Raw genomic sequence first — 23,522 nt, forward strand, 5'->3', positions numbered from 1 at the left:
GCTGTTATGAGTCACGGTGCTCTAAGTGTTTACTTTTTTTAATGTAATTGTCAAATGAGCTAACATACAGTGTGTACAGGGTAGTCTTGGCTTCAGGAGCAGATTCCTGTGGTTCATCGCTTACGTACAACACCCAGCGCTCGTCCCAACGGGTGCCCTCCTCGGTGCCCATCCCCCACCTCCCCTCCCCCCATCAACCCTCAGTTTGTTCTCTGTATTGAAGAGTCTCTTAGGGTTTGCCTCCCTCCCTGTCTGTCTGAAACGATTTTTCCCCCTTCCCTTCCCCCATGGTCTTCTGTTCAGTTTCTCAACTTCCACATATGAGTGAAAACATTCGGTACCTTTCTCTGCCTGACTTATTTCACTTAGCATAATGCCCTCCAGTTCCATCCACGTTGCTGCAAATGGCATGATTTCCTTCTTTCTCATTGCCAAGTAGTATTCCATTGTGTATATAAACCACATCTTCTTTATCCATTCATCAGTTGATGGACACTTGGGCTCTTTCCATAATTTGGCTATTGCTGAAAGTGCTGCTATAAACATTGGGGTACAAGTGCCCCTGTGCATCAGCACTCCTGTATCCCTTGGGTAAATTCCTAGCAGTGCTATTGCTGGGTCATAGGGTAGGTCTATTTTTAGTTTTTTGAGGAACCTCCACACTGTTTTCCAGAGCGGCTGCACCAGTTTGCATTCCCACCAACAGTGCAAGAGGGTTCCCGTTTCTCCACATCCTCGCCAGCATCTATAGTCTCCTGATTTGTTCATTTTGGCCACTCTTACTGGCGTGAGGTGATATCTGAGTGTGGTTTTGATTTGTATTTCCCTGATGAGGAGCGACGTTGAGCATCCTTTCATGTGCCTGTTGGCCATCTGGATGTCTTCTTTGGAGAAGTGTCTATTCATGTCTTCTGCCCATTTCTTCACCCGAAGAAGTATGTTTTTGGGGTGTTGAGTTTGATAAGTTCCTTATAGATTTTGGATGCTAACCCTTAACCTCTATGTCATTTGCAAATATCTTTCCCATTCTGTCAGCATGTACAGGGTTTTGAGGACATACTTCCTGTTCTCTTGGGCACAACCCAGGAGTGGGATTGCTGGGGACTCACCACATCACCTTCCCAGAGTTCAGACTTCCCCACGCTCTTGCCAGAGCTTGTTGTTGTCTGTTGTTTGCGAATAGCCTTGCAAGCGGGTGTATGACTATGGTTTGGGTTTGCATTTCCCTAATGACTGATGATGGTGAGCATGTGTTCGTGTGCTTGGTGGTCATTGTTCATCATCATTCGGAGAAATGTCTATTCAGATACTTTGCCCATTTTAAAATCAGGTTGTTTGTCTCTTGTTGAGTTGTGAGTGTTCTTTACATATTGTGGACGCTAGGCTCTTGTCAGTTACATGATTTTCAATTACTTTCTCCCATTCTTTGGGGCGTCTTTTCATTTTTTTTGATAATACCCTTTGGAGTGCCAAGTTTTGAAATTCTGATGAAGCCCAATTTGTCTATTTTTGCTTTTATTGTTTCTGCATTTGAGGCCATATCTAAGAAACCACCTGTTAATGTGAAGTCATGAAGGTTTACCCTTTGTTTTCCCTGAAGAGTTTTATAATTTTAGCTCTACATTTAGGTCTTTGATCCACTTTGAATTCATTTTTATTTTATCTATTTGAAAAAAATTTTTAATGTCTTATTTATTTTTGAGAGAGAGAGAGAGAGGGAGAGAGAGAGGGAGACAGAGTGTGAGCAGGGGAGGGGCAGAGAGAGAGGGAGACCCACAATCCAAATCAGGCTCCAGGCTCCAAGCCATCAGCACAGAGCCCGACGCGGGGCTTGAACTCACATTGTGAGATCATGACCTGAGCTGAAGTCGGACGCTTAACTGACTGAGCCCCCCAGGTGCCCCATTAGGATTTTCTACGTACAAGATCATATCAACTCCCAACAGGTAGTTTTCCTTCTTCCTTTCCAACCTGGATGCCTTTTTATTTCCTTTTCTTGCCTGGCATCCCTGGCTAGAATCTCTAGTATAATACTGAACAGAAATGCTGAGAGCTGACATTGTGTTCCCGATCTTCAAGGGAGTTTTCAATCTTTCGCCATTAAATATGATGTTAGCTGGTTGTGTTTTGTTTTGTTTTTGTCTTTGGGGTCTTTTTGGAGTTGTCATTTATCTGGTCAGGGAAGTTCCCTCCTATTCTGGGTTTGATCAATGCTTTTATCACGAAAAGGTGTCGGATTTTGCCAAATGCCTTTTCCGCATCTGTTGAGATGATTGTGTGGGTTTTGTCCTTTTTCTATTACTGCGGTGGGTTTGCATTTGTTGAACAACTTGGCGCTCCTTGGAGAGATTCCACTCAGTCCTTGCCACAGTTGTTAATCTTTTATGCTCGGGGTTTACACATTTCTTTCAGAATAATTTATGCTAACAGGCTATGAGCTGTCACTTAAGGGACAAACTTGTTTTAGAAACAAAGGGAGTGTCACCAAGGCCACATTCTTAAATTTTTTTTTTAACGTTTATTTATTTTTGAGACAGAGAGAGACAGAGCATGAACAGGGGAGGGGCAGAGAGAGAGGGAGACACAGAACCGAAACAGGCTCCAGGCTCTGAGCTGTCAGCACAGAGCCGGACGCGGGGCTCGAACTCACGGACCGCGAGATCGTGACCTGAGCCGAAGTCGGACACTCAACCGACCGAGCCACCCAGGCGCCCCTAACCAAGGCCACATTCTTACTGACAGGAGGGAAGCGGTCTCTGCACAGGTGTCTTGACCAGCTTCTCCTACTTCAGCTTTGCAGAGGGCTGTTTTCCCATAGTTCCTCCTGGACTCCAGCTGATGCCTGTGTCTAGATGACGTGGTTCTCAAAGAGTGGTCCCTGGACCGCTCGGAAAGTGGTCAGAGGTGTGAATTTTGGAGCCCGGCCCAGACTCGGTGAATCCGTGACTTAACTACCCTCTTAGATCCTTCTGGTGCTTGCCGACATCTGACAGCCATTGGCTGTCAGGCCAGTGACTGGCGAGAGGCCCACAGATCCATTTTTCTGGATTTCCCCTCCCTCAGTCACTGAGTTTGGCCTCTTTTTTCCACACTTAGTTTTCCTCTAATATTGAGTGAAGTTGACCGTGAACCCCGCTTTGTATCTGCCCTTCCCCCTTAGCCTGTCTCTGGGTGATGTGATGCGTCTAGTTTTCACAAACGGCTGCCATCTAATTATTGGGGAGGGTGACAGAGCTTCTGGCTTATTCTTCTTGGTGTTTTCAGCTTCCTGGGCTGTCCTGTGCCTCCAACATTCAGCCCTTCCCACACCCGGGGCAGATGCCTCTGCTTGGCACAGCGGGTGTTCGGGGGGGGGGGGTGGCCCACGCACGCCCAGGCCATTACACAGCTTCCTTTGCTCCCCTGTTTCCCATCCAGGAGCCCGCTCTCCTTCCCCGCACTGGCCTGTGCTCTGGCCACAGACGTTCCTTTGCAAGATTGAGGTTGTGGCCCCCTCTCTGCTCTGGCAGCGTTATGGACGGACGTTGGTTAGACCTTCGCAGTCGCACAGACCTCCCTAGGAGGGCCTTGCGCTCGGTAGCCGGCCCTGCCCCCTCCGTGGGTTCTCTCTGCTGTCCACCTTTCGCAGATGCCTGATGGTTTCAGGTCTGCGAAGGACGCCCCTTCTTACCTTACGATACTGCTAAAGACCAAGTGGCAGAGAAATATTTAGTGCCGTTTTCTAGGGATTTGGGGCGGGAGGAGGGGCCTGGATCACGCAGTGAGCTCACTGTATTCAGCCGGACCCTGATGCTTCTGAGATGTGGACCCGGTAACGTGGCCCTGCGGTGAGGTTGGCAGCGGGTTTCCCTCGTCTGCGGAATGAAGGGCGGACCCCCGCCTGGCATGAAGGCCCATCGGTGTGGCTTTCACCCCCGCCCCCCCCAAACAGCTGTCATTGTCTGGGGATAGTAAGTTCACCATCGCCGTAGGAGTCAAGCAGCCCCGGGCCGGCTTCCACGAGGGACTGTCAGATCCGTCCCACGGCTGATTTCCACTCTGGTATGTCTCACTTCCAGGCCCCACTCCCGCCTCTCCTGCTCGCCTGTGCTCTAGACAGAGCCTCTGGGGGGCTGCAGGCTGACCGCCCTGCACTTTCTCAGCAGGCCTTCCGGAAGCCCAGCCTCCCCCAGGCCACCTCCTTGCCCTAGTGTGGTGGCTCTAATTGGGCGCACAGTGGGGCTGGGCCGTCGCTGGTGGTGCCGGCCTGCCGGCTGCCTGCAACCCTGCCTTCCAGGGTGCGTGCTTTAACCACCTGTCTGCACCTGCAGCGATGAGGGGCTCCCCACATTCGTGCCTGCCCCCCACCCCACTGTGCACTGGGCTCACGAATTCTGCTGGTCAGCCCTGGGGACACACCGATGGCTCAGAAACGGCTCCAGGCTGGGGTGGGGCAGGCACAGTCCAGTGAGGTGACAGCCTACAAGAGGGGGAGCACAAGACGTTGGGCTCGGAGGGACACGGAGCGTGACCAGGGAAACGCAGGCCCAGGAGGCCTTGCTGGGCTCTGGACAGACCCGTTAGGGCGCCGTGGGCGGGATCAGCATGTGCAAAGATACAGAGGGCGTGTGAGAAGCAGGGAAGTCTGGAGAAGCACATGGGTTCTTGTTGCCTGAAGTCAGGCTACGAGGTGCTGGGCTGGGGCTGGAGAGGGGGTGGAGAGAAGGGGTGGGAAGGTCTGAAAGAGGCCGGAGGGGACCCTGGTGCCGAAGGCCTGGAATGGCAAGCTAACCGGTGTTGGGGGTGGCGGCTGGGGATCCATGGAGTTATTTAATCCAGAGCCACCTTCTAGAAAAATTATTCTGGAAGTCAACGAGAAGATGATAGGAGGGCCTGGGAATGTGTGCAGGGGTGCAGCGGGCTGGGTGAGAGGGCACCTTGAGCCTGCAGCTTGGTGGGAGCACCAGAACAGGAGATGGGCAGGAGGGCTGTTGGCTTTGGAGCCCCATTACCAGGCAAGCCCCGCACCCCAGCTGCCGCCCCCCACCCCCAACCGTGGGGTCTGCCAGGCCCCCTCTGGCTCTTCGGGAGGGGATTTCCTAACATCTTCCTCCTCCCAGAGTCCCCGCCATCCTGAATGATCCCCCCCTAGCCTCCCCGAGGCCCCCGCCATCCAGAATGCTCCCGCCCAGCCTCCCCAAGGCCCCCTCTGTCCCAGATGCTCCCCCCCAGCCTCCCCGAGGCCCCCGCTGTCCCAGATGCTCCCCCCCAGCCTCCCCGAGGCCCCCGCTGTCCCAGATGCTCCCCCCAAGCCTCCCCGAGGCCCCCGCTGTCCCAGATGTTCCCCCCCAGCCTCCCCGAGGCCCCCACTGTCCCAGATGCCCCCCCCAGCCTCCCTGAGGCCCCCGCTGTCCCAGATGCTCCCCCCCAGCCTCCCTGAGGCCCCCGCTGTCCCAGATGCTCCCCCCCAGCCTCCCCGAGGCCCCCACTGTCCCGGATGCCCCCCCCGCCTCCCTGAGGCCCCCGCTGTCCCAGATGCTCCCCCCCAGCCTCCCCGAGGCCCCCACTGTCCCGGATGCCCCCCCCGCCTCCCTGAGGCCCCCGCTGTCCCAGATGCTCCCCCCCAGCCTCCCCGAGGCCCCCACCATCCAGAATGCTCCCCCCCACCCCCAGCCTTCCCCTTTCAGGTGTTTGGTGGGAGAGCTGCTCTTACTCTGTGGAGGATTGGGGGGGGGTCTCACGGTTTGTTGGACGGGGGTTGGGACAGGAAGTAGGAAATCACGGGGGAACCACTGGCAGGCGTTGGACGCATTCCCATACGGAAGATGTGGCCCAGATGTGCGAGCCTCCGTCCCGGCCCCCTGCACAGCTTGTCCTGTCTGCAGGAGTTTCTGGCAGCTTCCACTGAGTTGCGGCTGTGGGGCCAAGTGGGGTGCCGTTAGGCAGCCCGGAACCGGGGCACATCTGCTTGGTGGCTGTCGTCTGGGGAGCCTGCTCGTCAGGAAGCCCGGCTCACGGCCGACCCTCGTGGTGGCTCCGAGGGAAGGGGGAGCTGAGCCAGCCCACCAGGCGCCTGGCTGAGGCTTCACGGCAGAAGCCCCCGGTGTGCAGAGACATGGGGCGGCCCAGCCTCCCTGGCGGACGGGCCCTTTTCCACTGCCTTGACCCCAGCCCTGCCCTGTCTGCTTGCCTGACCCCGGCCGGAGCCATCCCGTGGGGCAGAGGTCGCGGTAAGAGCCCTCAGCAGACTGGGGCGTCACAAGGGACCAGATCCAAACCTTAAGGATGAGGTAACGACTTTATTCTTCTGAGTCTCAGTTTCCTTCCTCCCGAAGGTGTGGAATCTCGATGATCTAGCGGGGTGGGGGGTGGGGAAGCCGTAAAGCTGCTGCTTTCAGTTGGCCCAGCTGAGCCCCCCCCCACCCCGCCCCCTGCCCCTGGGGCTGGCCCTGCCTCTTGCCCGGCATCCCTCCTCCTCCCAGGTGACCCGTGTCCCCTGCACACTGCCCTTGCAGTGACCCTCCCTCCTGGCTTCTCCAGCTCCACACCCCTGCTTCCGGGCCCCAGCCTCAGTGGCCCTGCCCCCCCCCCCCCCGCCCCTGCCCCGGGCATTCCTGCCCCTGAAATCCTGCCCGGAAGCAGTCATGCCTCCTCCCTGGTAACGAAAGCAGCGTCTCCTATACCGTCTAGGTTAAGTCACTCGCAGGCCTTGGCACAAGGACAGGGCGATGAATCAGACCCGGCCGCTCCCCCAACTAGATGCCTCCCCGCTCCCAGGGTCTGGCAGGCAGTAGGTGCCCAAGAAACGCCCAGGGGCGTTATGCTGTGGGCAGGGCCTGGGTTAGGGGTTAACTTGTGAGTTCTGAATAATTTACCCTCGGGTCTGTGTTTGTAAGTGTGGCCAGATGGGATGGGGTCCCGGCTTGGCTTGTGCTTGGCTGGCGGGCGCTGCCTCGGGCCCCCTCCCTGCCTCCCAGGATGTCTCCTGCCCTCTGGCTCCCAGCCCTGCCTCCTTTTCCTGCCGGTAGGGGCCCGGCCACAGGGTGGGGCAGGGGTTGGGGCTGTATGCCTGTGTCTCAGGGCCGAGCGGCCATCCCTGCCCTGAGCACGGACAGGACGCTGTCCTATAGGACAGCCAGCCCGTCACCCACCCCATGCGGGGACCTGGTGCATTTTGATGGGAAGGTTGCAGCGTGCCCAGAGGCCACCTGTCTGCCCGGGCTGGGGTGGCAGGCCTGTGGAGGGCAGATGTATGTCCCACCATTCCTGCTCTCACCGTGGTCAGGTGTGTGGGTCCGGTGGGCGGTGGGAGGTCGGTGTGGGTCGGGTGTGCCGGGTCGGGGAGACCCCCTCACGTACAGACCGCCACCAGGACATGTAGAGAGCGCACAGGGAAAAGGAAGAACCTTTTTATTTTAGGACTGCTAACGACACTTTCTCTTTTTGGACGAGGACCCCTGAGTTTTCATTGTGCTGGGGCCCCAGTCATACAGCTGCAGCCGGGTCCCAGGGGCCAGCCCCCCCGCCTCTCCAGGCCTCAGTTTTCTCCTGTGGCACCAGGTCTGAGGGCTCTGCTGGGAAGCGGTCCTGGCCGCCTCCCCACACTACCGGGGTGCCCCGTGAGGGCCGGGCCTCTGCTCTCCGTCTGCCCCCTCTTGCACCCAGGCTCTGGGACGACCCGGGCTGGGGGCACCGAGAGCCGTGAGGACCCAGTCTGGGGGCACCGGGAGCCGGGACACAGGCTGGGGGCACCGGGAGCCAATACGACCCGGGCTGGGGGCACCAGGAGCCGGGATGAAGGCTGGGGGCACCGGGAGCCAGGACGACCTGGGCTGGGGCACCAAGAGCCGGGAGGACCCAGGCTGGGGGCACCAGGAGCCGGGACAACCCAGGCTGGGGGCACCGGGAGCCGGAACAACCCAGGCTGGGGGCACCGGGAGCTGGGACACAGGCTGGGGGCACCGGGAGCCAGTACGACCCAGGCTGGGGGCACCAGGAGCTGGGACGACCCGGGCTGGGGGCACCAAGAGCCGGGAGGACCCAGGCTGGGGGCACCAGGAGCCGGGATGCAGGCTGGGGGCACCGGGAGCCAGGGCAGCAGTGACCTTGGCTCGTCCTCACCTGCTGAGTGCTCGCCGTGTGCCTGGCCGTGTGCTGAGGGTTTCACACCTGTGAGCATCCGGTGCTCACCATGGCCCTGCCCTGGGTACCGCTCTCCCCAGTCTGCAGGTCAGGAGACTGAGGTGCGCAGAGCGTAGGCGAGAGACCGGGATCCGAGCGCAGGTGCGCTTCAGTGCTGTGCTGCCCAAGGCGCCACTGCACACGGGGACCTCACACACCTTGGGACCACCTGCCCGGAGAGGGAGGTGACGGAGAGGGAGGCGGACTGGAGGCAGCCCTGCGGGGCGGGCGTCTGGGCCCCAGGAAGTGCCAGTGATTTGGCACCTTGGAGAGCGGGGGTCCTTGGGGACGCTGCGGACACCTTCTGTTCAGGGAACTCAGGCCTGCCGGGGAAGCTGTAATGTGCAGGCAGGGTCACGTTCAGGAGAAACCTCGGTTCTCAGGCTGGGCGCGGCCTCTGTCTCCCCAGACCCTGGTGCGGCCACGTCTGTGCCCTCCCCTGGCCCCGGAAGCAGGGAAGGCAGACACTCCGGAAGGAGGGCCGTTCAGCATGCGGGGTGGAAATGCGAGTGTAGAGCTCTGACAGGCGACGCCCTGGAGGCTGGGGGGTGCTGGCCGGGGGGGGGGGGGGGGGGGGGGCGGTTCTTCAGGGGACCTTCCGGTTCCTGGGGCTTCAGGCTTAGTTTCCTTTCTGAGCCTCCGTGGTTGGGGAGTGGGCTCGAGGAAGGGGTGCTGGCCTCTGCCGACACTGCCTCTTGGGGCCCAGAGCTGACCCCAGAGGGCAGGGGTCCGAGAACTGAGGCTTCGGGTGGGAATGGGAGGCCTTCACGGATGCGGCCGGGGCGGTTCTCAGGGGACGCGGCGGATGTGACCGAGGCGTGGTGGGAGGACGGGTGGGGCTCCAGGCACGGCCTCACCTGTGCAGGAAAGGGGTGCGTCCGGGGAAGGGGACCTGGCGGGCGGAGGGCGTGGGGACGGGAGGGGGCCGCTTTCCCGAGAGGCCTGCTTATCATGTGGGACGCCGAGGAGGGGAGCCACTGCAGGCCCATCAGCGGGAGGGAGGTCGTGGCAGAGCCAGCGTCCCCTGCAGAGGGGGGAGTGGGTCGGGGCCACCCTCCCTGCAAAGCATTGCCGGCACCCACGGGGCCTTGTGCGGGGTCCCTGCGCCTTGACCGGGCTTCGGGATGCCGGGAGAGCGGGGCTGGCGGCAGTAACGGGAGCAGGTGAGGTCACGGTGGGCCGGGTCTGTCCTCGCTCACACGGGGCCTCGTGACTCAGGGAATAACTTACGCCCAACCTCGCGGTTCAGAGAGTGTGTTTTGTGCTTCCCGATGGTTTGCGATGAGTCTGGCTGGTGGGACTTCAGAGACGGGTGGCGTAAGCCCAGACGGAACACGGAAAAGCCCGGAAGAACAGGCGTGAGGGGATCGCGGGTTCTCTCTCCGTGACGGGATTATGAGACGTTTTCTTCCTTCCTTATGTCTGTCGGTGTTTTCCAGATTTTCAGTGAGGAGTTTGTATGACTTTCACGATTGCAGAAAAAAACTGTTCCCAAACGGGAAAGAACTAGTTCCATAGTCCAGGGGCGGATTCTGCACGAGGGGAGGATGTGCGGTTCGTGCACTGCACAAATGTCGGCTGAGAAGCACATTCTAGGTGTGGGGACACCAGCTGGCAGCACAGTCGTCCCTTCCAGTGAGGGGTCCAATTCGCAGAGTCAGACACCCCAGGACCTGGGGACCACGGGGGCCCGAGGGAGGGAAAGGGCCCCAGGGGGAGAAGGGAGAAGGTGGTGCCTTTGCTGAGGCGGGGCTGGGGACGGACCCGCGCAGGTCAGGGGACATCTGAGCTGACGTGGGGGGGAGCAGCGGCCGATGAGGGTCAGGAGTCGGGAAAGGGGCTGGCGGTGTGCACGCTGACCGTCGGGGGGTCAGGCCTGGCTTTCCCTGGCTCGTGCTTTGTGCTGCCTGAAGTGCCCGGAGTGGCACGGCCGGGGCAGGGCACCAGTGCCGGGAGGGACAGGACAGGGCACCAGCGGCCTCCCCGCGTCCGGCCACAGTGCCGGGGACTTTGCTCATGTGCCTTCTCTCTCTCCGCAGGAGATGGGAGCGCCCCGTGTACGTCCAGCGCCCTCCAGGAGAAGCAGCGTGAGTTCCCCTGACCTGCCAGGAGGCTTGTCCCTCCCCGTCCCCCCCCCAACCGTGGGTCCAGCCTCCTCGGGCCTGGGGCCCCGCCCTGCCCGTGAGCTGAGCTCCTGGGGGTCCCCGGCTCCCACCCGCCGGGCAGCTCAGGGGCGGCAGAGCCAGAGTGGGGGCGGGACCCTGCAGAGTGTCATCTGTGCGGGCAGAGAGAGCACGGGAACGGGGGGCCCTTCCCAGCCTTTGACGCCGTGTGTCCCGGGTGACGTGGTGCTGAGGTCAGAGGCCCCTCATTCAAGGCTGTGCCAGGGTCAAGACTCCTCCCACAGGCCCGGACCCGGGGCACCCTGTAGAGATGCCCGCGGGCCGACCGCGATCGGGGCGTCCTCCCCGGAGGCTCCGGCAGACTTGGTGGGCGGCCTCAGCCAAGCATCTGCGGTCGGCAGCGTTGAGTTTCTCAGCAGGCCGGGGTCGGGGAGGGTCTGGCGCGTGATGGGCGTGAGCCCTCAGGACCCCCTTCTCTCTCCTGCCGCCTGGATGTGTGGTTGCAGCCTGGGGGCTGAGCCCGCCCTGCCCACCCGTCCCCAGGCTCGCGCATCCCTCGGCCGCAGGAGGGGGTCTGCCCGGCCCGGGGCCAGCACTGGGGATGTGTGCCGGGGGCCGGGAGGCCTGGGCGCCTCTGTCAGGGGCACCCCACAGCTCAGGCCGCGAGGGCACGGGGCAGGGGGAGGGGGAGGGCATCCTCACACCGTGCAAGGAACTGAGCTCAGCAGGAGCGGGGCGCGTCCAGTGTGCCCCCGGATTCTAATCTCACCCAGTGGCTGAGCGAGGACCCAGAGAGAGCAATGCGTTTGCATTTCCCGAGAGGAAGGGCCACTGGGAGGCGCCAGATTTGGCCCCGAGGGGGAGGAAGCCAGGGTGTGCGTGGCCGGAGCCTGGGTGCTGTCTCCCTCGGGAATGGCGGCCGGTTTGACAAGCGTGGGCCTTCGGGGTGTCCTCAGCCCGTCCTGGGTGAGGAGGGCAGAGGAGGGTTGGCTCAGGGGGTGAGGGAGGAGGGCGGAGCTGGAGATTAGTGGTCTTCGGGTGGAGGGCCCGTTCCCATGCACCTTGTGTGTCCTCTCTAGGGATTAGTTAGCCCGGTCCCCCCAAGAGGCCCCGCGTCACATCCCTCAGGTGTGGCCACCGTCCTCAGGAGGGAGGGAGGGAGGACCCCAGCCTCAAAGGGAGAGTGACCGCCCGCCCGGGGCCAGACCGCTGCTCCAGTCTGGACCTGGCTGAGCAACGTGGGTCTTTAGTAGAGACACAAAATCTGGTTGTTGGTGTCTTTAAACTGGGGCTGTGCGGGCGCCGGGGGGCTCAGTCCGTTAAGCGTCCGACTTTGGCTCAGGTCACGATCCCACGGTTCGTGAGTTCGAGCCCCGCGTGGGGCTCTGTGCTGACAGCTCGGAGCCTGGAGCCTGCTTCGGATTCCGTGTCTCCCTCTGCCTCTGCCCCTCCCCTACTTGTTCTCCTCCCCCCCCATAAATAAACATTAACATTTTTTTTCAAAAAATAGAATAAACTAGGGTTATGGACGTCAGAATCCACTGCTGAAGGCTCCTCTCTGGTTCCGCCCGTCGAGGGTCGTCTTGCCAGCGGGGAGTTAAGGGTAATAACAACGGGGCCAGTGGCCCTAAGTACACGGCCAGCAGTGTGGACAGTGGGAAGGACGACCCTGTGACACCCCTCCCTGCGATGTCCACACGGCCGGCCGACGGGTCTGCTGGTTCTGTTCCATGCATGCCGCCCGCAGATTTCGGCATTTCGCTGCCTCTGTGCTTGTGGGGTGAGGGTTGTTGACGGCCGCGGTTTACTCTTCATCCAGAAGTGGCGACGCGGAGGTCCGCCTGGCGCCCGTGATCCCGTGACGCGCTTCAGCGTTCGCCGTGGTCTTCCACGCGCACGGTCGTTCCGGTATTTCCGCCGGCCTTACGCAGCCTCACTGGGGGCCAGATGCAGGGGGGGTGCGAGTGGCCCCCCGACCAGGACTCAGGAGGCCCCGGGGCTGTTGCTGCAGCCTCTGAGCTGGGAGGGAGCCAGGCCTGGGGGTGAAGCCCTGTTCCTTCATGCAGTGCTGGGACGCTCTGGGCAGGTCACCAAACGTCTCTGAGCCTCAGTTTACTCCCTCGTGGAGAGAGGACCGTAATGTCTTCTTCCCAGAGCGGCAGACAGGTGGAGGGGCTTCCGGAGATCCGTCTTCTTGCTCCGCCGGTGCCGTGGCCGCTCGGTTGTCCCCGCACAGAGGTGTGTCCCGTGCAGGCTCCAGGGCGTGAGCGGGGAGGGGGCCGGCCTGGGCCGCTCAGACTCCATCCCGCAGCTGCACGGCCCGCAGCCTGCTGCTTCCCTGTTATTTGGGACCAGATTTCTGTGTGTGGGGGGCCTGCCTGGGGGCAGAGGACGGAGGGTCTGGTCCCCCGGCCCACAGGCGCCATCCTGCGTGCACGTGGAGCCCGCGCAGCCCCGTGGGCTCTGACATTCTAGCACTCTCCGTGCCTCCTGGTTTCCTCTGTCTGCGGGTCCCGGCTGCCCTGAGCTCAGCAAGCACCCCCAGCGCACGTCCAGCCGTCTGACGTGGGGTTCGGCGCAGGGGCCCCGGACACACGGTCCGCACCAGCCGCACTCTGCACGCGGCCCTCCAGCCCCCCGGCCCCCCTCCCTGCCGCTCTCCTTCCCCCCCACACCCACTCGGTGGGGACTCTGAACTTTCTCCCGTCCCCAGACCGGGACCCGGAGACCGCAGTCCGGACTGAGTGCCGTTACAGGCTCCCGTCTGACCCGCGGGTCTCCGTCCTGCCCTGGCCGCCAGCGAGCCCGGCTTTGTCCAGGGCTGCGTCCTGACTCTCCCCCGCTCCTAGGCCCCATCACCTGCCAGACAAACGTCCCCAAGGGGACGGAGAAGACGTGGACGCTCAGAACCACCCACCCCCACTGTGTGTGTGGGTCTGACCCCACGTCCCACCGCCTGGGGCCGGCGACCAGAGGGGCCGCTCGGATGCCCGGACCGCCACCTCAGGGCTCCCCTCCCGCGTGCCCGCGGCCCCTCGCCCACAGCTGGCCTCCCGGCTCCCCCCCACTAACCGGTGTCTTTTCCTGGCCTGTGTGGGCAGCTTGCTGAGCGCAGCTGCAGACGGGCTATATTTAGCCGGATTTAATGAGCTCAGGGTGGCAGACGGCCGCCTTGGGAGCTTTTCTCTCTCGCGTGTGCACACGAATGTCTGTTCGACAGCGTCCGCTCTCGCGTGTGTACGTAAGCGTGTGCCCGTGCGCGCGTGTGCATCAGTGTGCACGTTAACGTGTCGGCGCGTTCATTTTCACGAGGATACGTGTGTGTTCACGTGGGTCTATCCATGTCGTGTCTGCGTTTTGCTGGGGACACATGCGGCTTTTGACACTTGTAAGGGTCTAAGACGGGAACAGATTGTTGGTTCCCTCGTCTGTTTGAAAATATTTCACGAGCATCTTTTATGTGCCAGCATCTTGATAGTCTTTGGGGATAAAATGGAACGTAAGTAAGCCCGGCTGCAGCCTTTAAGGACCTCACGGCCTGGGGGTGGGGGAGACGGCAGATGGAGTGACCACAGAGCTAAGTATGAGGACTCCCCCTGGGAAGGAAAGCCAGCTGCTTCGGGAGGAGGACAGGAAGGACGGAAGTTTCACAGGAAATATTTGGGCACAGTAGCATGAAGGAGAGTCCAGGCTTGGGGGGCAGAATGTGCAAAGGCCCCTTGGTGACAGGGAGGAGAGGTTTGAAAACCATCCTGCGGCCCAGGGGTTGAGCTCCGAGGGGAGGTGGGACCACAGCACACGATTTCCGTGGAGCTGTTAGAATTTGGTGCATGACTCTGTCAGGGTCCCGGCGGGGAAAGGAAGGCTGTGCCAACACAGGACTGGGGGAGGGTCCCCTGAAAGGACCTTGTTCACAGGCTTAGGGAAACCCACGGGCGCGTAGGTAGCGGCCCAGCACCCTGCCCCACCATGGGTCCACAGCGGGGAGCCCCAGCCGGCGGTCCCCGGCGTCCTGCTCTGCGGCCCCGGCCGGCGGTCCGGCCCCGTCCGGAGCCCTCGTAGGGAGGCCGAGACCAACGTGGGTGGGGGCGGGGGTCTGTCTTCAGCCTGAGAGAATCTGTTTCCCCAAATCCTTTCCTCCTGGGAACAAAAGAGCTTCTGGAAACAGCCCAGGAAGCCGTGCGGCAAACCTCCCCAGCGGCACAGAAGCCCAAGCGGGAAGAAATCGGAATTACTGTCTCAGAAAAGTCGCCGCCCGCTGCACGGGCAGCAGAAGCTCTTCTGAGCGGGCAGCGCAGGGAGACGGTTGGATTCCCGGCGGAACAGACGCGACGCACGCGTGGGCTCACCCAGCCCCTCCCAGAGGCAGCGGGATTCCCCAGGAACCGAACACCTCCACGAACACCCGCTTGTGCGTGTCTCTGTTCGTGCCGCACGCAGACGGGAGCAGACGGCGCCTTCCCTCCCGGCCCCCCTTGGGGGACGACGCACGGGGTGACGTCCGCACCTCGGGCCGCGGGGGGCGCACCGGTCTCCCTACCCGCGTCCTGGCTCACTGCCGTGGGTGCGCCGGCCGGTCCCCCAGGGCTGGGCACGCAGGTGGTTCTCCGTTGGTGTCACGAGCGGCGTGGCGATGCTCAGCGTGCACGTGTGCCTTTCCGCGCCAAGGCTCCGTCCCGGGGCGTTGCGGGTGCTCGGTGCTTCAAATGACGTTCCAAACTGCCCCGCTCGGGGTCGAACGGTTTCTCCTGTCACCGGCCATGAATGGGGAAGGGCTGTGCCCCCCACGCTGGGCGGCACGGTGATTGCTGATCTGGGGGGTGAGGAAAAGGCCTTTTAGGGTCATTTCGCCGAGCGACTCCCTGCTCTGGGTGCCTTGTCCTGTGCCGACGCCGTGCCTGGGTCCACGTCCCCAGTGCTTCACCCACACGGGGATCACGGCCCCTCCTGAGCCCCTGCTTTCTCATCTGTAAGCCAGGGAGGGCACCCTGCTCCCTTGTGAGTGTAGGGAGGCCTGAGACCCTGGAGGAGGACCGGGACCCCGGGCACATGCCGAGGAGGCACTGGAACGGGGTGCTGAGCCCTGCCCGGGCCAGGAGGGGCTCTAGTGTGTCTGACGTCTCCCTGGGGCCTGACTCAAGATGGTGCCTCCCCCAGTCTGAGCCTGGCACCCCCTCCCCCCCGGGGTGTGGCCCCTCTACTGCCCCCGACAGTGTGCTTTTAGGGGCCGGATCTGGGGCCCAGACCCTCTGGGGTCTTAGTCTGGGACAGCGCCTCCGTGGGGTGCTGAGCGGCCCTCCGGGGTTTGGGCCCCGTGGGCTGGTGGATCCAGGCTGACCGGGTTGGGTTCTGACCCTGGAAAGGTTAAGTTGTCTCAGCGGGGCCTCAGCGCCCACCCCCACCCTGCACTGCCCCGCGTCCACTCGCTCCTTCCTCCTGGACCCTCCTGGACGACTGTGAACCTTTCCTGAGTGCTGAGACTCGGAACCCCCCAGAAACCGCCCCACCCCGTTCGCGGGGCTCTGCCCTCTGTCTGGTGACCCCGACCCAGCTCCTGGGGATTGGCAGGCAGGTGCCACGCGTCCTCGAGCCTGCTCTTCCCCCTGGCGGGGCCCCGCGTGAGCCCCCAGAGCGGCCTGAGCTGTGGGGGCAGGGATGTGCCCGCAGCCTCGGAGGCCCCCTGCCCAGCCTAGGCCTGTGTCGCACGACCCCAGGGCCCCGAGGTCCTCAGGCTCATCGAGGTGTCTCTGGGCCCAGCCGGTGGACCAGGAGGCCTCCATGGTGTCGACCCGGTTTTGGAACCCGAACCCAAACGCAGGATCTTGGTTCACTGATTGTGTTTCAGGTGTATTCCGTCCGCAGACGGTCCTTCTCGGGTCCCCTCGCCGCCGGCCGTCAGCTCCCAGAGGGCAGGGCGTTTCCCTGTTCTGTCTGAGGGGTTCGCGTGGGGCAAAGTAGGGGACCGCGGCTTGTCTAAGGCGTTCCTGTTGTGAGTGTGACAGACATTTGTGCTGTGTGCTCAGCGGACACACTCGTAAATGGTTTTAGACTTAGATATGGGCTCACTCGCTGGAGAAAAATTGGAAAATACAGGACGGTTAGGAAAACCACCAGCCGTCATCCCACCATCCAAACAGAACCACCCTCGGGCTGGGCCGGCCGCTCCCGCCCCTGGACCTTCCACGCCCGCGTGCCGTGTGTGCTTGTCCCAGACTCTCGCCTGGGGGCCTGGGGCCGTGGCCGGAGCCCCCGCTGGCCGTGCAGTGAGGCTGTACCTCCTCCTGTGAGCTCCCAGGGAGGGACACGTCCCGCGTCGCACGCAGGGCAAGGTCACAGAGCCGCTGGGTTCTTCCCCAGGATTCGCGCTGACGGCCGAGCGTGTGGTGTACAGCTCACAGAGGACCGGGTGCTCTTGTGGGCCACGCGGTCGCAGGCTGGGCCCAGCTGTGCTCCCTGGAGGGCAGGGGTGACGGGACGGGGCGCCCAGCTCCAGCCAGGGGCGCCCCCAGCCCCCAGCCCTTGTGGGTCCCCGCGGCCCGGCAGCGGGAGGGGCAGAGACATCGGGCCCCACGACCAAGCCGGTGCCGCTTTGCTCTGCGTGCCAAGCGCGTGGGTGCCGACCTCGGCCCCTGTCTCAAGAGGAGCGTGGCACTTGGGTCATTAGAAGGATGATCACAGCGTGTGCCTTTCCAAGGTTGCGATTAAGGAAAAGTAGCCTCTGCTCTTCAGCTGGCGGGAGTGCTGGGGGCGGGCGCCGGGGTCAGCAGGCGGCCGGGGGCCCACCCCGCCCCAAATCTGGGCTCGGCAGGGACCCGCCTGGATAGGGCCATGCTGGCGGAAACGGGTCTGGGGCTCCCTGCCACGCCAGACCCTGCCGGCGGCTTGTGTCACCGGGGGCTCTGGGGGAGCCTGTGGCGGGGGACCGACGAGGCCCAGGCCCAGAACTCGTTCGGTTCCCTGACGCCAGCTGCCCTGGGACTTTCAGGAGACGCACATCCTGGCAGGTGACACTTCCCTGAACCCAATTTTTCCCCGGCGCTGACGAGCAGAGGGGTACCTCACGGGCCGTGTGCACCCTGGAATCTTTGCTTGGAGCGAGTTTTCCCAAAAACGCCACGCCAGGCCGTGACAGCAGGGGATCGCGGCTGTCAAGGGGCCCCGAGTTGATCACAGCAATGACAGTGAGCCGGGCCCTGCTGAGCATGTTGTGAGGTCTCCATCTCTGCCTCAGTGGCTCTGAGAAGGCTTTCCAGATGTCAGGACGATTGAGCAGGGTTTGAAGTACAGGTAGGAGTTTGCTGGTCTGCCCGGGGAGGAAGGCCATCCCAGGCACAGGGCTCAGCAGGAGGCAAGGAGGAGCGAGCCTGCCGTGTCTGGTGGGCGAGTCAGTGGCCTCCGTTACTGTGGTGAGGACGCCTGGCTCTTCGAGAGCACAGCGCTGTGGGCAGGGCAGGGGCGGGGGGCGCGGGCCGCCTTCCTGGGTTCCACAGGGGCCTCTGCTGACGCCGGAGACGCGCCTTCCTGGAGGGCCCTCCAGTCACGTTAGCCCACTCCCGGGGGCAGGATCTAGGTCTGCGGGCGAGGCCTCCCCTCCTCTGTCCCCCGAGCAAGATGTCTTTGGCTGCCGTGGCCAGGGAAGGGGCGAAGGGTGCTGAGGACCACCCTGTCAGTCCCAGCCCCCCTCCCCCACCCGGAGCCAGGAGCCCCGCTCTGAGGCCTGTGCGTGTATGAGCTCGTTTATTCTCGGGCCGGCCCCGGGGGTGGCCTCCGTCATCCTCACGTCCAGAAGAGGAAACCGAGAAGCCGAGGGCCGGCTCACACCGCGGGCGGGGGCAAGATGTGGACGCGGGCGCTGTCTGAACCGGGTGTCTCCCGGCTTCAGGAGTGAGGGGTCCCCCGGGGCCAGAGGGGACCTCAGCTGCACACAGCTCCTGGTCTTACCGGCCCCGGAGCCGCGAACGAGGCCACACGCACCACGGAACGTGGCTGCTTTGCTCTGGGGCGGTGTGTGTGCGTGGCAGGCCTAGAGGTACCACTCGCCAGCACCGTCCTGGGTTGGGCGTGGGACTTGGGTGCCGGCCGCTCAGCCTCACCCTGCGGCCTGGGGCACGTGAGCCAGGATGTATGAGCCTCGGTTCCTCGTCTGAAAATGGGGCTGATACCCAGAGGACCAGAACTCAGGGGCGGTGTGGGGACTAGGTGACAGTGCCTGGGACATAATACGTGCTCAGCAAAACCCAAGCCAGTTCTGTGTTTTGTCAGGAGCCTGTCCTGAGCACGGGGCCCAGGGCAAGGTCCCCAGGAAGTGAGCCGCTGGAAGGAGCCGGGGCAAGTACCGGGCAAGCCTGGCCTCGTTCCCTCCTCCTCCTCCTCCTCCTCCTCCTCCGGGCCACCCCTCCATCCTTTAGGGAACGAATTCCTGTCTGTGTGGGCGGGAGCCCTGAGCCCATAAAGCAGTTACCCTTAGACCAGGGCGGTAACCGGAAGGACCGAATCGTTCAGAATTACACTTCTGTGTGGAGAACAGCTTCTGGTTTCGTGTTCTTTGCTGAGTACCCTGGGGCCGGGAAGGTGGGGGGCGGGTGTCCTAACCCAGACCCTCGGTCAGGCTCCCACCCACACCTGCTGCACCCCTGCCCGCAGAGCCCCGGAAGGACCCTCCCCCACATGACCCCTAAGAGGTGCAGCAGGTTCCGGTGGGGTGGGTGAGGGAGGGGGAGCAAAGAAGGAAAGGGCCGTCCCAGCATGCAGCTGGCTGCTTCAGGTGTGAGGGAGTGAGTTCCCCGTCACTGAAAGCACACGAGTGGTCCACAGTCTCGCCACGTGGTCCAGACACGTACAAAATAACATCCTCCTTGTGGGGAGAACAGAGAGGAAGCAAGGTCAGCGTGGTGGGTGGGTGGGTTCCTCAGGATGGCAGGCGGCCCCAGGTGGGCAGCGAGGGGGCCGCGGGGTGTCTTCGAGGTCTCTCTCCACCCGAGAGCCCAGCACGGTGACATTGGGAATGTAGGTGTTAGATCACACAGCCTTCTCTGTAAGGGCCAGCCGGTAAATACTCCCAGCTTGGCAGGCTGTGAGGACTCGCGCAACTGTGTAACTCTGTCGCTGAGGCCCGTGTGCGAGCAGCCACAGACGGGATGTGAACCAGGGGGCCCAGTGGTGTTCCAGGAAAACTTTATTAACAGCAATGGGCGCGGGCCAGATTTGCTTCTCGGCTGTCGCCTGCGGGTCCCTGCATTAGAGGGACCAGGGGCTCAGGCCTGGAGGCCCCAGAGGAGGGGTGGCAGCTGAAGGAAATGAGGACAGCCTTTCTTGGAGGGGGGGAGGGTGACAGGGGCCTCACCCCAGAGGTCACCCAAATGCTGCCTTGCCTCTCTGGGGGTCCACCTGCCATGGGCCCCGGGTCCCCACATTCAAGGCCTTGCTACGGCTCTGATGGCTCCAAGCAGACAGTTTTAAAATATGCAGCTCTCCACTTTTCAGGAGGGTGCTCGGCCCCCATTTCCGTCCTTCACTAGAGGTCCCCCGATGGCACGCACATGGTTGCTGTTGTTACTGGCGAGGGAAGCAGGACAGCCTCTTCCGGGACGCCCTCCCTGGCCTCGGGGACGGCGTGTGCGCTGGGCCGGCCCTGGAGGGACAACGGCTTCTGGTTGTGTTGGTCTGGAGTCGGGGGCTGGACGCTGTCGTTCCAGCTGGGTCCCCGGGGACGCTGGGGCCCCAGGGAGGGAGGCCTGCAGGTGCTGAGTCCTCTGTCCCCCCGCAGGAGAACTGTATCGGGTTTCCTTGAGAAGACAGAGGTTCCCCGCCCAGGGCAGCATCGAGATCCACGAAGACAATGAGGTGGGCGGGGCTCCTGGCGGTGTCTGGGCTCCCTGTGGTCAGGACGTCAGGGGGACCCCCAGGCCGGTGGACGTTTGACTTGCTCTTCACCGGACTTGCCGTGCGACCCTGGGCAGGCCCTTGTCTGTCTCTGGGCCTCCGGCTCAGGCCCCCTCAAGAAGGGTCTCTTGGGGCCCTTGGGGCCTTGACAGCGAGGGGCCTGCTCCGCCAGCAGCCTGGGCGGCCCCCTCTGCGTACACGGGGGGCCACACCGGGGGCCGAGGGTCCCCGCACCTGCGCCTCCTCTCCCTGCCTCCCGTGTCCACCCCGCCCAATGTCCTCCTCAGGAAGGCTGCCCGCGGCGCTCCTGCAAGACGCACGTGCTCCTGCTGGTGCTCCACGGGGGCAACGTCCTGGACACGGGTGCGGGGGACCCGGCCTGCAAGGCGGCCGACATCCACACCTTCGGCTCCGTGCTGGAGAAGGTCACGCGCGCCCATTTCCCGGCGGCCCTGGGCCACATCCTCATCAAGTTCGTGCCCTGTCCTGCCGTCTGCTCCGAGGCCTTCTCGCTCGTCTCTAAGTGAGTCCCTTCTGCCCACGTGGACTGGCCAAGGTTGGTGGGGTTGACGAGGGAGTGCTGTCCCGGCGGGGGGGGGTGGGCGGGGGGTGCCTGCCGGGGCGTCCACGGGATGTCAGACGTTGACTGGCCATGAACACGCTGGCGGGGAGTGGTCAGCGAGGGTCCCGAGCAGTTAGCAGGTGTGCGCCCGGCCTGCCCTGCCCTGCCCTGCCGAGCCCGGCGGTGCTGGCTCCCTGTGCTCAGTAGGCCCGGTCCCCTGGCCCCGAGGACGCTGAGGCCCCAGGAGGCCCAGCAGTTGCCCCCAGGGTTACCCAGAGAATGGAGCCGGGAATCGAACCCGGGCAGCCTGGCTTTCCCGCCGCACGCTCAGAGCCCGGTGCGGGTGTGTGTTCTGATGCGGGCGGGCCAGGCGCTCTGGACGCCCGGGAAGAGCCAGGGAACCTTCCCCGGCCTGTTTCATCTGTAACGTGGGGACGATCGCGTCGGGAGCACCGCGTGGAGTGTTTGCGAGGACACTGAGCGCTCGTGTGACTCACGGCTTCGTCCTCCGGCGTGGATGGCGCTCTCTCGAGGACAGTGGGCCGGGGAGAGGGTGTCCGGGTCCCCACAGAGAAGCCGGCCGGAGGGGATAAGGCATCAAGCTCCCCAGGCCTGGTCCCTCCCCCACTCCCGCCCCCAGTGGGGTCATGTCAGGCCCTGGTCAACCTGAGTTTGGGCCCTGGGTGGGGGTGGGGTGGGGCGGGGGCTCCAGCCAGCTGGCTCTGATGCCCCAGGGGACCACGGCAGGCAGGGTGGGGGCGGGGGCCGGGCAGGAGCTGGTCCCCGAGGGGTCTGAGCTACGGCAGAGGGAAGGGCTTGCACGTGGGGAAGCAGGGCAGCGAGGATGCCGTAGAGCAAGCTCTCGGTCCTTTCTGGGCTCACGCCTTTCCGCGAAGCCCGCGGCCCTGGACCCTCGCCCCAGGACGGTGCACGCCATGTCATGCGCGCAGCTACGTGTCCGTCTCCAAGCTGTGGCTGACGCGGGTCCCCTTGCCTGGAACCCTCTCTCTCCTCCTCTGTAGCGTCCGTAAAGCCTTCCTTGAGGCCTAGTCCAGATTGCACCTCCTCCGGGAAGTCTGCTATGACACGTCCCCACCCTGATCCACACCAGGTGTCTTCCTCCAAATCGGGGTGTCCCTTGGGGCCGTGCAGAAGAGGGCAGGGGAAGGTGGCCGGCCAGGAGACGCCAGGCCCACATCCCGGGCTGGCGCGGGGACGATGCCCCCACCTGTGCTTTGTTTCTGGTGGCTCCTGCCTGGTTCTGCTTCGAGGGCCCCGAGCAGGGGCCTAGCCACGGCCGGCCCGTGCTCTCCTCTGCCCGGCGCGCGGCCCCAGACCTGCCCCTGCCTGAGCCCGGCCGGGCTTACCTTGACCCTGTCTGCAGCCTGAACCCCTACAGCCACGATGAGGGCTGCCTCGGCAACAGCCAGGACCACGTCCCCCTGGCCGCCCTGCCCCTGCTGGCCATCTCCTCTCCGCGGTACCAGGACGCGGTGGCCACCGTCATCGAGCGGGCCAACCAGGTCTACACAGAGTTCCTCAAGTCCCCTGACGGAATCGGCTTCAGTGGGCAGGTATGACAGCCTGCCTCCCTAACCAGCCCTGACCTAGCCTGACCGCTGTCCTCAGGCCGACCCTGACCCGGGTCTGACCCCTGACCTGAGTCTGACCCCTGACCCTGGCCTGACTGCTGTCCTTACGCTGACCCTGATCCTAGTCTGACTCCTGATCCTGGTCTGACTGCTGTCCTCGGGCTGACCCTGACCTGAGTCTGACCCCTGACCCTGACCTGACAGCTGCCTTCAGGCTGACCCTGACCTGAGTCTGACCCCTGACCCTGTCCTTACGCTGACCCTGACCCTAGTCTGACCCCTGACCCTGGTCAGACTGCTGTCCTTGGGCTGACCCTGACCCTAGTCTGACTCCTGACCCTGGTCAGACTGCTGTCCTTGGGCTGACCCTGACCTGAGTCTGACCCCTGACCCTGGCCTGACTGCTGTCCTTACGCTGACCCTGACCCTAGTGTGACTCCTGACCCTGGCCTGACTGCTGTCTTCGGGCTGACCCTGACCAGAGTCTGACCCCTGACCCTGGCCTGACAGCTGCCTTCAGGCTGACCCTGACCTGAGTCTGACCCCTGACCCTGGCCTGACAGCTGCCTTCAGGCTGACCCTGACCTGAGTCTGACCCCTGACCCTGATCTGACAGCTGCCTTGACTGACAGCTGCCTTCAGGCTGACCCTGACCCGAGCGTGACTCCTGACCCTGGTCTGACTGCTGTCCTCATGCTGACCCTGACCCGAGCGTGACTCCTGACCCTGGTCTGACTGCTGTCCTCGAGCTGACCCTGACCCGAGCGTGACTCCTGACCCTGGTCTGACTGCTGTCCTCGAGCTGACCCTGACCTGAGTCTGACCCCTGACCCTGGCCTGACAGCTGCCTTCAGGCTGACCCTGACCTGAGTCTGACCCCTGACCCTGGCCTGACAGCTGCCTTCAGGCTGACCCTGACCTGAGTCTGACCCCTGACCCTGACCTGACAGCTGCCTTCAGGCTGACCCTGACCAGAGTCTGACCCCTGACCCTGGCCTGACAGCTGCCTTCAGGCTGACCCTGACCTGAGTCTGACCCCTGACCCTGGCCTGACAGCTGCCTTCAGGCTGACCCTGACCCGAGTCTGACCCCTGACCCTGGCCTGACAGCTGCCTTCAGGCTGACCCTGACCCGAGTCTGACCCCTGACCCTGGCCTGACAGCTGCCTTCAGGCTGACCCTGACCCGAGCGTGACTCCTGACC

At 63.2% G+C, this 23,522-nt stretch overlaps 1 protein-coding gene across 1 annotated transcript in view; it reads left to right on the plus strand.

The window, feature by feature from the left end:
* Positions 1 to 23,522, plus strand: part of PITPNM3 (PITPNM family member 3) — a 55,121-nt gene that overhangs the window by 12,033 nt on the left and 19,566 nt on the right. Inside the window, exons 5-8 of the mRNA XM_042916593.1 lie at positions 10,200 to 10,247; positions 20,050 to 20,126; positions 20,453 to 20,688; positions 22,112 to 22,301. Coding sequence (XP_042772527.1) covers positions 10,200 to 10,247; positions 20,050 to 20,126; positions 20,453 to 20,688; positions 22,112 to 22,301 — 551 coding nt within the window. The remainder of the gene's footprint in view (positions 1 to 10,199; positions 10,248 to 20,049; positions 20,127 to 20,452; positions 20,689 to 22,111; positions 22,302 to 23,522) is intronic.

The sequence above is a fragment of the Panthera leo genome, chromosome E1 (assembly GCF_018350215.1).
Source record: "Panthera leo isolate Ple1 chromosome E1, P.leo_Ple1_pat1.1, whole genome shotgun sequence".
In the NCBI taxonomy this organism is placed as follows: Eukaryota; Metazoa; Chordata; class Mammalia; order Carnivora; family Felidae; genus Panthera; species Panthera leo.